Here is an 18197-nt window from a genome sequence, read left to right on the forward strand (position 1 = left end):
AGTGAAAAAGTGACAAGGAGTCAAAAAGTGAAAAAGTCAAAAATTAAAATTGATAAAGTGTAAAAAAAGTGACAAGGAGCCAAAAAGTGAAGGAGTCGAAATATAAAATTGATAAAGTGTAAAAAAGTGACAAGGAGTCAAAAAGTGGAAAATAGTCAAAAAGTAACAAAGAGTCAAAAAGTGATAAAGAGTCAAAACTTCAAAGTGGCAAAAGGTCGAAAAGTGAAGTAGTCAAAAATTCAAAGTGACAAAGTGTCAAAAAGTGCCAAGAAGCCAAAAAGGGGCAAGGAGTTAAAACTTCAAAGTGTCAAAAGGTCAAAAAGTGAAGGAGTAAAAAAATCAAAGTGACAAAGAATCATAACTTCAAAGTGACAAAGAGTCAGAAAGTGAAGGAGTCAAAAAATCAAAGTGACAAAGAATCAAAACTTCAAAGTGACAAAGAGTCAGAAAGTGAAGGAGTCAAACAATAAAAGTGACAAAGAATAAAAATTTGAATGTGGCAAAGAGTCAAAAATAAAAAGTAATAAAGAGTCAAAAGAAAAACTAGCTGTGAAAGTGTCAAAGTGACAAAGAATCGAAAAAAAGTGTAAAAGTGCAAAACACTCAACAAAAGTAAAGTGCCTTGAGAAAAAAACCCCTCTTTTCTTCAGTGCCTCAATCTCCCCACTATTTTTTTTTTTCCTTAAATCCACTCTCCAACACACGGAGGATTTTATTCCATAACTATAAGAGAGAGAAAAAAAAACAAGACAGAGCGAGAAAGTGGAAGGGAGCAGGAGAGCCGCATATTACAAATGAAAAACCAAGTGTGTGTTGTGTTTTAAAACGTGCATTGATATTGTCGTGACGATGTCGATGTCGATGTCACGAAGGAGCGATCGAAAAATGATCCACGTCCCGTGTTGTGTACAGTGATAAAGGATCGATTTTTTGATCGAATCCAATTTTTTTTTTTTTTTTAATAAAAAAAAATGTGTCCATTTTTAATTACAAGTGCTAAGTGTATTTTATGATTTAAAAAAAAAGTGCCTTGTATTCTTTGGATTATAAAATTCGACCATTTACCAAAAATAAAAGGGTGGAAGAAAAAATGATCCTTCACGTATTAATTTCGATGCTTACGCTCGTTTTTGGCGCTCATCATTCCATCTACGTTGATGATAGAACGGTAAATTTTGATTTTTTTTCTCTGCGAATTTTATTAATGCTTACTTTCTTTATAATTAAATAATTTATTTATTTCTTTATCTACTTACTTTATCTTGTTCTTAATTTATATTAATTTTTACAATTCTTATCTAATTTTATGAATCAAATTAATATCGTTTTTTTATATTTACTATTAAATTTCTTCCTCTATCCCCCCCCTAACAATAATTATAATTTTTATAATTATAAATTATAATTTTAAAGAATTGAATGTATTAAAATTCTATATTATATAGAAATTATTATATAAATGAATTATAAATTAATAATTAATATATTATAAATTTTTTGGTTTTTGAATAATATAATAATAATATTATAATAATATTTTTTTTTTTTTTTTTTTTTTTTTTTTATTTTTACACAATTTTTTTTTAAATAATTGAATTCTGTTTGGGAATTTTATGAAAATAGTAGATGTTGAAAATCATTGATGTGAGAAATATTTTTTTAAAAAAATTAAATTTTACAAAGAATTCTATTAAAATTTTTGGAAATAATTGAATGTCTGTATGGCTTTTTATTCAATTTGTTTGAAAATAATTGAATTCCTGCGAACGATTTTGTTAGAATTTGTTAAAATAATTGAATTTCCAAGTAGAAATTTATTACTTTTAAAAATAATTGAATTCTGCTGATGAATATTGTTGTTTATCAAAATAATTAAATTTTGCAAAGAATTTTATTAAAATGGTTAAAAAAAATTGAATTTCTGTATAATTGTATTAAATATAATTGAATTCGGCGATAAATTTTATTATTATTTATGAAAATAATTGAATAGTTGCAAAGAATTTTATTATATAATTTTCGAAAATAATTGAATTCGTGAGAAGAATCTATTATTTATGAAAATAATTGAATTATTGCGAAAAATTTTATTAGAATTTTTTTAAATAATTGAATTTCCAAGTAGAAATTTATTACTTTTAAAAATAATTGAATTCTCGTTATGAATGTTGTTATTTATGAAAATAATTAAATTTTTCAAAGAATTTTATTAAAATGGTTAAAAAGAATTGAATTACTGTAAAAATTTTGTTATTTTTAAAAATAATTGAATTCATAAGAAGCATTGTATTATTTATGAAAATAATTGAAATTTGCAAAGAATTTTATAAAAATGCCTCAAAATAATTGAATTGTTTTTGTAAATAATTGAATTCTTGGGAAGAATTTTATTAACATATAAAAGAATAATTGAATTTATTTCACAAATATTTAATTAAAATTGTATTTATTTATTTATTTATTTATTATATAAAAATTTTCTTAAATAATTGATTTTTTGGAAATTTTTTTGTTTTTAAATGTTTTATTTTTCGTTTTGGTTATAGAAATTATGTATAGAATTTTCTGACAAAATTTAAATAAAAAATTCCTTCGAGATTTATGAACGGTATACAAAATGGTCAGATAATCATATCGAGAGGTGAATTTGTTCCATTTTTTTCGGGGAAAGGAGTGGAGGAGGTGGGGGAAAGTTTCTTTCATACAGTATACTATATGGGGTCTTTATGAGCACCAAGCTTGGAATATTATGTCCATATTTTACGTCTACATGTATATTGTATTTTGTATATGTATATTTTATGTTTATATATATATGCATATTCACCCACAGACACAAGAGAGTGTGTTTTAGATTCTCTTTTAACTCCAGGCAACTCCAGGGCAGGACATTGAGAGCATTTCAACTTTTACAAATTTTCCTCATAAACATTTGACTCTTCATTATAAAACTAATCCTTATTTTTTTGGAAAACAGTAAAATTGAATCTATTATTTAATATTTAATTTAGTTAATATTTATTTTTGCTTCTGACTTATGAATATAGACCTAATTTTCAGGTTATGTTTGCCCTCTGACCTACAGTTTCACTAAATATGAACTTAATTTCGATTTTTTTTAAATCTCTGACCTTATTTTAGTAGAAAACGAGTATAATGACGACGGAGTTTTAAAAAAATTGAAATTTTGATTTTTGAAGATGAAAATTTAATTTTTTCAGAATCCCTGACCTTGTTTTAGTAGAAAACGAGTATAATGACGACGGAGTTTTAAAAGAATCAAAATTTTAATTTTAAAATTCAAAATTCAAAATTTCGATTTTTAAAGATAAAAATTTTGACTTTCAAATTCAAAATTTAGATGTTTTTTTAATCTCTGACCTTATTTTAGTAGAAAACGAGTATAATGACGACGGCGTTTCAAAAAAATCAAAAATTTTGATTTTTAAAGATGAAAATTTTGATTTTTTAAAAATCTCTGACCTTGTTTTAGTAGAAAACGAGTGTAATGACGACGGAGTTTTAAAAAAATCAAAATTTTGATTTTTGAAGATGAAAATTTTGATTTTTTAAAAATCTCTGACCTTGTTTTAGTAGAAAACGAGTATAATGACGACGGATTTTTAAAAAAAATCAAAATTTTGATTTCAAAATTCAAAATTCAAAATTTTAATTTTTAAAGATAAAAATTTTGACTTTAAAATTCAAAATTTTGATTTTTTAAAAATATTTTTGTCCTTCTTTTAGTAGAAAACAAGTATAATGACGACGTAGTTTAAGAAAAATTAAAATTTTGATTTTTGAAGATGAAAATTTTGATTTTTTAAAAATCTCTGACCATATTTTAGTAGTAAACGAGTGTAATGACGACGGAGTTTTAAAAAAATCAAAAGTTTGATTTCAAAATTTTGATTTTTGAAGAAAAAAATTTTGATTTTTAAATTCAACATTTTGCTCTTTTAAAATTTTCTCATCTAATAATATTAATATTGTCTTTATTTTAGTAGAAAACGAGTATAATGACGACAGAGTTTTAAAAAAATCAAAATTTTGATTTTTGAAGATGAAAATTTTGATTTTTTAAAAATCTCTGACCTTATTTTAGTAGAAAACGAGTATAATGACGACGGAGTTTTAAAAACATCAAAAGTTTGATTTCAAAATTTAAAATTTTGATTTTTGAAGATAAAAATTTTAATTTTAAAATTCAAAATTTTGATTTTTTAAATATCTCTGACCTTATTATAGTAGAAAACGAGTATAATGAAGACGAAATTTTTAAAATCAAAATTATGATTTTTGAAGATAATTTTGATTTTAAAATTCAAAATTTTAATTTTTTTATAATCCTTGACCTTATTATAGTAGAAAACGAGTATAATAACGACGGAATTTTTAAAAAATCAAAATTTTGATTTTTGAAGATAAAAATTTTGAATTTAAAATTCAAAATTTTGACTTTTTAAAAATCTTTGACCTTATTTTAGTAGAAAACGAGTATAATAACGACTAAATATGGACCTAATTTTGAAATGATGACCCCTAATGAAATAATAAAAAAAGAACAATAAAAACAATAAGAATTACTTTTTCTCATACAAATAACTTGATCTCGTATTTTTGAGAGGAAAAAAAGTAAATATTTATATATATAGAAGAAGGGAGGGAGAACAGAGTGAACTGATAATATAATGAATTATATGTAAAGAGTGTTTTCTCATTCGACTACTTATTACGAATAATACTTTTTGGTGAATATTTATATTTGCTTATATCCCTTTTATTCCCCGAGTGTTTCTGAATGTATGTACATATAATATGTATATATTTATAATAGGAGGTGTAGAGTAGGTGCGTGAGTCAGCTATTGACTCGCGTATGTTTTCGGCAAGGCGCCTGCGTCTTTCTTTATATACATATATACATATACCCTTTCGACACAATATTTTCAACCCCTCATTTTTCTTTTCTTATTTTTTTTCTCTTTTGTTTCTTTTTTATTTTTTTTTTCGTCAGAATAAAATAGAGAACAGTGATTCTATTAAGAAATGAAAATATTTCATTTATGAGTAAAAGCACGCCATTCGAGAGAGAATTGAAAAAAGAAAATAAGTTTCCTTTCTCTCGCTATTTCTTTATCTTTTTTTTTTCTTTTCATTCAATCGAAAAAACAGAATATAAATCAGTCAATGAAAAGATAAATTTTATTATTTATTTAATATTTTTTTTTTTATAATTAATAATGAATTTTTCTATCACTTTTATTTAATTTATATTTAAAACTTGTTCTAATGTTAGATTTGAAATCCCCGACCTTATTTTAGTAGAAAACGAGTATAATGACGACTAGGTTTAAAAAAATCAAAAATTTGATTTAGAAATTCAAAATTTTGACTTTTTACATTAAAATTTTGACTTTGAAGATCAAAATACATGATTATAGAAATCGAAATTTTTTTTGAATTTATGACTTTAAAACAATAATAATAAGCGACAAATTAATTTTATTGCTTTTTCGATTATTTTTTGTAATAATTATTATTCAAAAAGGTAATTCAATTTTTTTTTCTTTTTTATCAAAATGCAAAAGCGTTAGATAGAAGTTTCTTTACTAATATGGTGAAACGTTGAATGAAAGGATAAAACCTCCCCCGAGTTCCAAGTTTTTAAGTTCTCTTGATGTACTTTTCGTTCTTTTTTTTTTTTTTTTGAAAAGTTGTTTATTTCTGCGACTTGAAGTCGAGAAACGCACACATACACATACAATAAGGAGAATTTATTCCATCTTGTTCCGGTGGCTTAAGAAAGAAAACGGAAGGCAAAAGTAATGAAAAACGAAGAGAGAGAAAGAGAGAGAGAAAGAGAAAAACAGTTTTCGTGGTACATTTTTTTTTTTTTTGAATAAATACACAAACTGTCATCTTATGCGATATTGAAATGTCAATATTTGTCATTCGATAAAAATCAATTAGAAAATTTTTTATTTTTAGCTAAAGAAAGAATTGGAAAGTTCCTTTTTGTTCAAATTTTTAAATTTACTTTTATAAAAATTACTGATTTTTTTTCGTGTCATTTTTTTTATGAAAAGATAAATAAAGTAATGTACTTGAAAGGATTTCTTGATGTCACTTTTAGAAAATTGCTTTTTGATGGCAGATTTGAAATCTCCGACCTTCTTTTAGTAGAAAACGACTACCATAACGATGCAGTTAAAATAAAATCGAAATTTTATTTTTGAAAATCAAAATTTTGACTTACAGGACCAAAATTTTGTGTTTTTTTCGAAAATACATTATATAGAATAATTATTATTATTTTTAATGTTTGATTTGAAATTTCTGACCTTATTTTAGTAGAAAACGACTACCACAACGACGCAGTTAAAGAAATCAAAAATTTTGATTTTGAAAATCAGAATTTTGATTTACAGGACCAAAATTTAGTGTTTTTTTTTAATTTGAAGTAAAAAGCAAAATTGTCATTATTCTTCTTGTTGAATTGGAAATCTCTAACCTTATTTCAGTAGAAAACGACTACCATAACGATGCAGTCAAGAAAAATCAAAATTTTGATTTTGAAAATCAGAATTTTAATATACAGAAACAAAATTTGGTGGTTTTTTTCATTTTAAAGGATACAGTGGGACTTGGCTTGACTTGAAGTGGACAAAAAGTTGATTAAAAATACAAAAAAGTCAAAAAGTAATAATTATTTTATTTTTACAAAAATTTTAAAAGTTGATATTTCATTGCCATTATTATAATTATCATTCTTCGCTTTTATTAATGTTAGATTTAAAATCTCTGACCTTATTTTAGTAGAAAACGAGTATAATGACGACGAAGTTTAAAAAAAACAAAAATTTTGATTTCGAAATTCAAATTTTTGTTTTTAAAAATCAAAATCTTGTTCTACAGAACCAAAATTTTATGGTTTATTTAATTTAATGTATATAGCAGGTCTCAGATTGTCTTAAAGAAGACTGAAAGTCGGTTTAAAATAAAAGAACTGATTATTTTATTTTTACCAAAATTTAAAAAGTTCATATTTCATTGCTACTATTATAATTATCATAATTCTCTACTTCTAATGTCAGATCTGAAATTTCCGATCTTATTTTAGTAGAAAACGAGTATAATGATAATGGAGTTTAAAAAAAACCAAAATTTTGATTTCAAAATTCAAAATTTCGATTTTTGAAGATAAAAATTTTCATTTTGTAAAAATCTGTGACATTATTTTAGTAGAAAACGACTACCATAACGATATAGTTAAAATAAAATCAAATTTTTGTTTTTGAAAACCAAATTTTTTAGTTACAGGACCAAATTTTGGGATTTTTTTAAATTGCACAATTGTTACTATGTGAATTATAAAATTTTTTGATCTTAATTTTTCATAAAAAGATTAATAATAGTTATCTATTTGAAACAATTTCGTGAAGTCACTTCCGGAAAATTTCGCATTTCTTCGTAAACGTTTTCCTAGAGTTTCCGAAAATTTACGAAACTTTTTGGAAATTTTATGAAAAAAACTTAATTTTTATTATTATAATTTTGTAAAAATAAACCTAAAAATACTCTCAGCTAGCAGCACAAATAAATTTTAATATTTCAAAACGTACAAAAAGAAGACAAAGGGAACAAAAAAAAATAGAAGATTTGCGCTTTAATATAATTATCGCATTTAATTAATCTAATGAAAGAGCAGTGAGTAATGACTGAATTAAAAAAAAATTAACTTTTAATATTAAAAATTGAATTTTTGCGTTCTATTAATTACTCAGTTTTTTTTCTTCTCTCTTTCATTCTTTTTTTTTTATCAAGTCTTTGTATTAAGGAGAAAGCGTGTGAGTATGAGTGTGAGTGTGTGTATTGTAAAGTGGAAAGTGCAAGATCTTAGTCATTCAGAGTTCGTGCTTTAACGCTCCCATGTGCGTGAATTTGAAGCACGTTCACACAAAACAGTTCGTGGTGAGCGTTAAGAACTCTCGTCTGGAAGAGGTCCCAGAAAATGAGAACCCCCCTCCCTTCCTCCCTCTTTTACCCCACCCTTTTCAATGGGAACCCCCCACCAAAAACCCTCGTTCCACTTGAAAATGTAGTATCAAATTTCTTAACTAAAATACCATCCCTTATCTTTATTTTTTTTCCATTTTTTTTCTCTTCTAAGAAAATTGGCTTCAAATAGAATATTTTTGAACAGAATTTTAACAAAATTTAAATTTAATTTCAAATTTTAATTTTTCAAATATTAATCTAAGGAAATCTTTTTTTCAAAATATTTTGTAAATATAAAATATTTTTTAATTCTAGATTACAATTTGCTTTAAAAATAATAATAATAATAATAATAACAATAATAATGTTAATAATAATAAAATAATTTGGTTAAAAAAAAAATTAAAATTTTTGTAACTTTTATAATTTTCAATCAAAACTAATTAAATTTTTCTACATAATTCAATTAAAAAATAATTTAAAAATTAATTAATTAAAAAAATTTAAAAATAAAAAAAAATTTTTTTTAATAATTTAATCTTTGCATAGAATTTAATTAATTTTTAAGAAAATTATTTAATTCTTGCAATAGAATTGAATTAAAATTTTTTTTTAAAATAATTGAATTTTTTGAAAAATTTATAATAATTAAAATTGCATTGAAAATAAATTAATTTTTATATAAAGAATAATTAATGGAGAGTTAATATATTTAAAAGTAATGAAATAAAAAAAATAAATAAATTTAAAATGAAAAAAATATTTTTTTTTAAATTCAGAAAATCCTAACAATTTGACAAGAACAAAGGTATTGTTGGCAACAATGCCAATTTCGTACTCGACTGATTCATTACGTATCGTGCTGGTTCGATTATACGTTGTCAGTAACTTTATATATATATATATATATATATATATATATATATATATATATATATATATACGTATATGTATACCGACACATAGCTGAAGAATGAACGACCGAACTAAACCGGAGACCGACTGTAATTAGTAACACATGGTGCTGTGTGACTTTTGACCCCACATTGATCTGATTTCAAGAGACTGGCTAATATATATAAGAAACTAAAGTTTCATTTTTTTTTTTCAAAAATAATGGAAAAACAAAAATAATTCTAAAATTAAATTCTAAAAAATTTTTTAAATTACTTTAACGAAAATTTGAAAGAAATATTTTTTTTTATTATAGGTTTATTTAAAAATTTATTGTAAATATTGTATTTTATTAAATTTTTGATGTTGGATTCGAAATCTCCAACCTTATTTTAGTAGAAAACGACTACCATAACGATACAGTTTAGAAAAATCAAAATTTTGATTTTAAAAATCAAAATTTTGACTTTCAGGACCAAAATTTAGTTCTTATTGATTAAGCCTAATTTTTATTATTCTTTTTGATGTTAGATTTTAAATCTCCGACCTTATTTTAGTAGAAAACCACTACCGTAACGATGCAGTTAAAATAAAATCAAAATTTTGATTTTTGAAATCAAGTTTTTGATATACAGGACCAAATTTTGGTGGTTTTTTTTTAACTTAAAGAATACAGCATAACTCGAATGACTTAAACTAGACAAAAAGTTGATCTAAAGTACAAAAAAGCTAAAAACAACGATTATTTTATTTCTACCAGAATTTAAAAATTTTATATTTTATTATAATAATAATAATTATTATTATTATCATCCTTTGATTTTTCTAATGTTAAATTTGTAATCTTCGTCCTCATTTTAGTAGAAAATGAATATAATGACGACAGAGTTTAAAAAAAATCAAAATTTTGTTTTGGAAATTCAAAATTTTTATTTTGAATTAAAAATTTTTATTTACCGGTTCAAAATTTAGTGGTTTTTTTTTAACTTAAAGTATACAGCAAGACTCGAATGACTTAAACTAAACAAAAAGTCGATTTAAAGTAGAAAAAGGCTAAAAACAACGATTATTTTATTTTTACCAAAATTAAAAAAAACGTATTTTACTGTAATTATTGTAATTATCATTCTTCGCTTTTATTAATGTTAAATACGAAATCTCTGACTTCGTTTTAGTAGAAAACGAGTATAATGACGACAAGGTTTAATATAATAAAAATTTTGATTTCGAAATTCAAATTTTTGATTTTGAGAATCAAAATTTTGTTCTGTACGACCAAAATTTTAGTGGTTTTTTCAAAATTAATGTATATAGCAGGTCTTGGATTGACTTAAAGAAGACAAAAAGTCAGTTTAAAATACAAAAAAGGCTAAAAAAAATCGTTTATTTTACTCTTACCAAAATTTAAAAAGTTAATTTAAAAAATTTTCATTGCTACTATTATGATTATTATTTTTTGCTTTTATTACTGTAAGATTTGAAATCTCTTACCTTATTTTAGTAGAAAACGATTATAATGATGACTAGGGTCTAAAAAAATCAAAATTTTAATTTCGAAATTCAAATTTTTGGTTTTTAAAAACGAAAATTTTGATTAACATGACCAAAATTTGTGTGATTTTCTTTTAAATTAAAGTATATAGCAAGTCTCGAATTGACTTAAAGTAGACAAAAAATCGATTTAAAGTACTAAAAAATCCAAAACATTTTTCACTTTTTTATTTGAAAATAATCGAAAATTGTAAATTTTATCTAAATTCATCTATAAAAAAGGTCAATTTTCTTCTAATTTGTAAAAAAAGACGTAAAAATCGAAAAACTATAAAATTGGCATTGAGGATAAAAATTTCTTTTTTCTCTCTCTCTCTCCTCGTGGGTGGACACATTATGTGCCACATGAGACGAAGACTTTTGTGTCTCTGCACACGTCTATACATATATATTCATATACATATATGCGACGATGCTTCCTGCAGTTAACGACCTCGATCGCATATAAATGTCCAATTTAATGGCATCGAACTAAGTCAAGAAGACCTGCTGCCAATCGGTAATAATAAAAAAATTCTTTTGTTGGAAAAAAAAATTTCATACGTATATTATATATTCTATTTGTTCGATGAAAAATAAAAAAAAAATTCACTGGATTTCCGTTTTTCTGTAACGTCGTTAGTAAAATATGTGAAGAAGGTCATAAAAAAATGTAATTTCTGCATTTTCTTTTTTACCGACTGTAGGTAACACTAGCGTTACCTACAGTCGGTAGAAAAAGAACAATTTCTGTTTTTTGTAACGTTGATAGTAAATTATAGAGAAAGTCATACAATATTTGTGACGTTTTTGTCCATTTTTCATATAATTACCGACTGCAGGTAACACTAGCGTTACCTACAGTCGGTAAAGAAGGATAATTTCCGTTTTTTGACGTTGATAGTAGAATATAAAGAAAGTCATAAAAAATTTGCCATGTTTTGGTCCCTTTACTATATTATTACCGACTGTAGGCAACACTAGTGTAACCTACAGTCGGTAAAGAAGGACACTACATCGAAAATGAAGAAATTACATTTTTTTATCGACTGAAGTTTACAGTCGGTAAAAAAATTGTTAAATTTAATGAAAAATAAGTCAAACGAAAACTATTTTCCTAAAAAAAAAAATGAAAAAGAAACGAAATTTAATTAAAATTAAATTAAAACTAAATATTTTCATAAAAATTAAATTGAATAAAAACTAAATAAAAACTAAAATTTCATATATGAAAATTGAATGAAAACAAAGTAAAAACCAAAAAGAAACCAAAAAGAAAATTTTATAAAAGAAAATTGACTAAAAATTAAATTTTCGTAAAAATGAAATTCAATGAAAACTAAATTAAATTATACAATTAAATGCAAATGAAAGGTACTAAATTAAGTTAACAATTAAATTCAAAGAAAATGAAATCCAATAGCAATTCAAATTCAATAGGAATTTAATTGAATGAAATCATTAAATTATTGTGTTATTCTGTATTATAAATTTATTTTTTTGTTACCAATTTGTATGATTAATTTCGTACAAAAAAAGAGGAAAGAAAGAATGAAAGGGGGAAAAGAGAAGGTTGAAAAAAAAGAAGAATGAAAATGTAAAGTGAAAAAAATGGCATATATTCAACGCAAAAAGAGGAAGGTTTTAATGAGTATTACAATTCACTGTGTGCCCTCCATCTCTTTTTCTCGTTTTATTTCTATCCCATGTAGATATATATGTATATATTTGAGCATGATTCGTGTGCCCTGTAATGAGATTGAGCGTAACAAGCTCAGTGAGCCATGAGTTCTTAACCCATTCTTGACAGAGAAAAAAAATAAAAAATGAGGAAAAAAAACCGTATAGCATGAACAAAACACTATTTTCATGATAATGAAGGTGAAACGAATGAGAATTAACAGGAAAAATTTTTATCAATTTTTTAAAAAAAGAACGTTCTTTTGCTAATTATTTTATTAATTTTTTTTACAAAGAACGAATTTTTATACTCAGTGAATTTGTAGTTAAAAATAACTAATTACACTGGTCAGCAAAAGTCAATTTTTTCTTTTTTTTACCCCCAGTAAGAGTAAAAAAAAACTATTTTGAAAAAAGTGGGGGTAAATACTCAAAAAACAAATTTTTTCCTAATTTTTGCCATTATAGTCAATTTCAATGTATATTTGTCCTCTGAACACGATTTTGGGTCCAAAAATCATCTATCAGGTCAAGATTTTAAAAAAAGTGGGGGAAAGATCCAAAAAATAATTTTTTTTCCTATTTTTGATATTGTAGTCGTTTTCAATGTATTTCTATTCTCTAAAGATGCTCCCGGATTCAAAAACCGTCTAGCAGATCACAATTTTGAAAAAAGTGGGGGTAAAAAAATTTAAAAAACGTGTTTTCTACAATTTTCCATATATTTTTTTGTCCTTAACCTATGACGTCGTAAAGACTTTAATGGCATCTTAAAATAAAAGTTGAAACTTGGAGTTTAAGACCTTTTTGCCCAAAAGAAAAAACCAATTGAGAATTTTGAAAATAGTGGGGGTAAAAACTCAAAAATATTTTGTAATGCTTATTTTTGACATTGTAGTGGTTTTCAATGTATTTTTATTCTCAAAACGTGCTCCCGGGTCCAAAAACCGTCTAGCAGTTGAGAATTTTGAACAAAGTGGGGGCAAGGACCAAAAAAATAATTATTTTTGTTATTTTCCATATAACAGTGGTTTTTAATGTATTTTTGTTCTCCAAAGATGTAATTACACTGATCTGCAAAATTCGATTTGTCTCTTTTTTAATCGGAGTAAGGGACAAAAAAATATTTTCAAAAAAGTGGGGGTAATTACTCAAAAAAACTAATTGTTTCCTTATTTTTGACATTGTAGTGGATTTAAATGTATTTTTTTTCTTTGAACTCGATTTTGTGTCCAAAAATAGTCTAGTAAGTCAAGATTATGAGAAAAAGGGGGGAGGGGGTAGAGACCCAAAAAATAATTATTTTTCTCATTTCCGCTATGGTAGTGGTTGTTAATGTATTTTTGTCCTTTAAAGACAATACCGGTTTCTAAAACCGTCAAGTATGTCAGGATTTTGAAAAAAGTGGGAGGAGAGGAGAAGAGGGGGGGTAAAGACAAAAAAAATTTTTTTTTTATTTTTGATATGGTAGACGTTTTCAAAGTATTTTTATTCTCTAAAGATGATTCAAGGTTCAAAAACCGTCTATCAGGTCATAATTTAAAAAAAAGTGGGAGTAAAGACCAAAAAAAAATTTTTTTTTTCTTATTTTTGATATGGTAGTCGTTTTCAAAGTATTTTTATTCTCTAAATATGATCCAGGGTTCAAAAACCGTCTAGCAGGTCAGGAGTTTGAAAAAAAATGGGAATAATGACTCAAAAAGTACTTTTAAAGGAGGAAAATAATAATATAAAAAAAAATAATAAAATAAAATTTTTATGGAGCCTATGTTTAAATGTACTAGAATCGAGAACAGTTTCATAAGCGAAATTGTGTTGTAAACGAGATTTTATACTTGATGACCTTATATTATTGTTTTCCAAAAATTAAAACAAATGAGACAACTTTTACTAGTAATCTCACATTACATATAAAAAAAAGAAATGAATAACAACTGTTCACGATATCTAATTAGTCAGAGGTGGAAAACGGAGGCTGTGCCTCATAAATTTAATCTCTATTCTCTCTCTTAAGTTACATTATTTTTATTATTATTCATTAAGTTATTTCAATGAACACGATTCTTGTCTTTTTGTAAAAAATTATTAATAATAATAATAATAGTAATAATAACAACAATAATAATTTTTATATTATTTAACAATAATAATTATAAATATAATGAAATAAACTTTTATCATTATTATTATTATTTTTGTTAATATTATTATTAATATTCTTATTAATATTGTTATAATAATGATAATTTAATAAAAATGGAAATCTTAAAATTCCGTGCGAACACTTATTCCATTTTCATAATTATTATTCAGAATTACTAATTACCAGACTGACGTTTTTCTTCTAAATTAATAAAACATTTTAATATTGAATATTTAAAAAGCAAATTTTTTTAATCTGAATTCGATAATTTAAATTAACTAAATTCCTAACGAATTCCGATTTAAAGAGTCCATTCATTAGTAAATTAAGATTCGAAACTTTAATTTATACGTAGGTATTAATTTTTTTTTAATTATTTTTTAATAAAATATTAAAAATTATGACAAAAATTAATAATAGTCAATGAATTCAAAGCAAAAAGAAGAAAAAAAATTCTAAACGTGTCAATTCAGTGAAAACAAATATCTCGTGTTCGTGCTTAACTTTCATGAAATAGCAACAATTGATTCGTGATTTTTCTCTGTCCCTTCGCCTTTATCTCGCACGCGGTCATTTATCCTTTTTTTTATTCTTTATTTTATTTTATCTACTTTATATCATCTTGTTTCAACTCTCTCTCAAGATTCTTTTGTTCCCTCTGATCAAATCTCAGGGTCGTCTCTCTATATACTATATATCTATATATGTAGAAATGTACATAAAATCAATTGTGCAAACCTAAGGAAGAATTAAATGACTAAATTTATTGGAATTCATTTACTTTTACTGATAACTTCCATATCTGATGATATTATATAAAAATTCCTCGAGAAATTATTGCCTTCAAAATGTTTAAATTATTGGGTATTTTTTTTAAATATACTAAAGTAAGAAATTTATATTTTTTTTAATAATTTACATAAATAAGTATTATACAATTATAAATGAAACAATAAATAAAATTATTATAAGTATAATAATAATAATAATAATAATAATAATAATAATACCCCCACTTTTCTCAAAAACCTGACGTGCTAGCTAATTTCAGGAGCTGTAATCGTATTCAGAGAGTAAAAATACATTGAAAACGACTACCATATCAAAAATAAGAGAAAAAAATTATTTTTTGAGTCTTTCCCCCTCTTTTTTTCAAAATCCTGACCTGCTAGACGATTTTTGGACACCGGAGCATCTTTGGAGTATAAAAATACATTGAAAACGGCTACAATATCAAAAATAAGCAACAAAATTATTTTTTGGGGTCTTTACCCCCACTTTTTTCAAAATCCTGACTTGATACACGATTTTTGAACCCGGGACCGTATTTAGAGGGCAAAAATGTATTAGAAACGACTACCATATCAAAAATAAGCAACAAAATTATTTTTTGGGGTCTTTACCCCCACTTTTTTCAAAATCCTGACTTGATAGACGATTTTTGAACCCGGGACCGTATTTAGAGGGCAAAAATTTATTACAAACGACTAGCATATCAAAAATATGGAAAAATTTTTTTTTTCGGTCTTTACCCCCACTTTTTTCAAAATCCTAACCTACTAGATGGTTTTTGAACTTGGCAGTGTCTTTGGAGGATAAAAATACATAGAAAACGACTACAATATCAAAAATAAGAGAAAAAATTATTTTTTTGGGTCTTTACCCCCACTTTTTTCAAAATTCTGTATTTTTTATTTGATTTTTGAGCACGTGGATCTTAAACTATATTTGTTTTAAGTTGTAGGTTAAGACCTCATGGAAATGTGAAGTTAAGGAACAGAAAATACATAGAGAACCTTAAGCAAATTCGATTTTTGGTAAATTTACCCCCACTTTTCTCAAAATTGTAAAGGGCTAGACAATTTTGGAATCCGGAATCGTGTTCAGCGGACGAATATACATTGAAAACGACTACAATGTCAAAAATAAGGAAATAAAATTTTATTTGACTTTCTACCCCCACTATTTTCAAAAATTCGCAAATTTTTTAGTTTTGCCCAAAGAAAGATCAAAATCCTGACGTTTTAGTCAATTATGACATCTGGAATAGTGTTCAGAGGGCGCAAAAACGCATTTTATTATTTAAGCAAAAAATAATTTTTTTAATATAATAATCAAAATTTTGAAATTCAAAATTGAACAAAACTAAAGTAAATTCAAAATTCAAAAAAATATTCTCTTTTAATTCTATAGTGAATATTATCAGCACACTGAATCTACTCTTCAGGAAGTAAAACAAGATCCGCAAGTTTATCAAGTTTATATTTTAGAAATAAACCGGAAGCTGATTAGAGTTCAGTGTCTAAATAGAAATTTTGTAAATGTTTTACCATAAGCAAGCGCAGTTAATTATAAACTTAAACCCAAGTGTATATTTACAACTTTCTTTTAAAAATTTATTTTTTTTTTAACTTTTTCTCTTTTTTTATTTTTTGCATTTAGTTTTTCATTTTTTAACTTTTATTTTTGACCTATTTTTCGAATTTTGTCGCGTGGGTGGTAAAAGACGATAAAACGCGATAGTCAATCAGCTATATAGAAAATAGAGAAATATACAAATGTTTCTTTCGTAAAATATTTCGAATTTTGTCACTCGAATGGTGGAAAAATTAAATAAAATAACAATAGTTGAACATAACCTTAAAATTAGGATGAATAGCTATAGCCGAACAAAACCTCAAAATGAAATTAAAATGAGTACATTTTTTAAATCAAATAGTCGAACATAACCTCAAAATTAAATTAAAATTTAGGTTTTTGAATATAAATTTCAAATTTTTAAAAAAAATTTTTATAGTAGGTCCTATTTGCTCTTTTTTACATAAGATTCGTAATCAATGACCTTTTCTCAGTAGAAATCGAGTATAATGACGATGAAGATTATTTTCGAAATCCAAATTTTGGTTTTTGGAATAAAATTTTGAGTTTTTTTAAAGTTTTTTTAATAGCAGGTCCTATTCGATCTATCTGACATCAGATTTGTAAACATCGTCCTTGATTTAGTGGAAAACGAGTATAATGACCATAGAGGTACTTTTTCTAAATCCAAATTTTGGTTTTTAGAATCAAAATTTTGAGTTTTTTTTAATTTATCAATTATCAGGTCTTATTTGCTCTTTTTAATATCAGACGTGTAATCACCGACTTTATTTTAGTAGAAATCGAGTATAACGACGATAAAGTTATTTTGAAGTTCAAATTTTGGTTTTTTGAATACAAATTTTCAGTTTTTTTAAAATGTTTTTTAACAGCATGTCGTTATTCGCTTTTTCTGATTTCGGATTTGTTATCATCGTCCTTGTTTTAGTAGAAATCGAGTATAATGACGATGGAAGTTATTGTCGAAATCCAAATTTTGGTTCTTAGACTCAAAATTTTGAGTTTTAAAAAATTTCTGAATAGCAGGTCTTATTTGCTTTTTTGATCCCATATTTGCAATCGCCGACATTGTTTTAGTAGAAAACGAGTATAATGACGATTAAGGAATTTTTTTCAAAATCCAAATTTTGGTTTTTTGAATCAAAATTTTGAGTTTTTTTTTAAAAAGTCAAACATAACCTAAAAATTAGATTTAATATCAGCAGTTGAACTCTCGCTTCTCTATTTCGAAAAAATAAACAAATAATTTCCAATAGTCGTCAAAAGGCTAGTTTTCAATACGTAAATCAGGACTCGTATTTTTTTCGTTCTTTCTTTTTTAAAAAAGAACGTATTTTTTTCGATCCTATATATAAATACAGCCAATGAGTGTAGAACATAACTCGTCGAATTGGCCCGATAATAGTGGAAGTATGAAATTGAAAAGTATACTATATAACAAGTGAGATGAAAAATTCGAAATGTTTTAGCCAAAATCCAATATCTGATATATATTCGCGGTAACATGAAAGGATTCATACATGAATTCAATCAAAGTTGTCTCTCTCTATAGATATACGCGCATATACATA

The 18197-nt window shown here is 24.8% G+C and overlaps 1 protein-coding gene across 1 annotated transcript in view; it reads left to right on the forward strand.

Moving 5' to 3' along the window:
* The window catches only part of LOC122512717 (matrix metalloproteinase-2), a 141282-nt gene continuing 123085 nt past the window's right edge, over positions 1-18197 (forward strand). The window contains exon 1 of the mRNA XM_043628732.1: positions 1-1168. Coding sequence (XP_043484667.1) covers positions 1091-1168 — 78 coding nt within the window. The 5' untranslated portion in view covers positions 1-1090. The remainder of the gene's footprint in view (positions 1169-18197) is intronic.

This window comes from Leptopilina heterotoma, unplaced genomic scaffold, assembly GCF_015476425.1.
Source record: "Leptopilina heterotoma isolate Lh14 unplaced genomic scaffold, ASM1547642v1 Lhet_123, whole genome shotgun sequence".
In the NCBI taxonomy this organism is placed as follows: domain Eukaryota; kingdom Metazoa; phylum Arthropoda; class Insecta; order Hymenoptera; family Figitidae; genus Leptopilina; species Leptopilina heterotoma.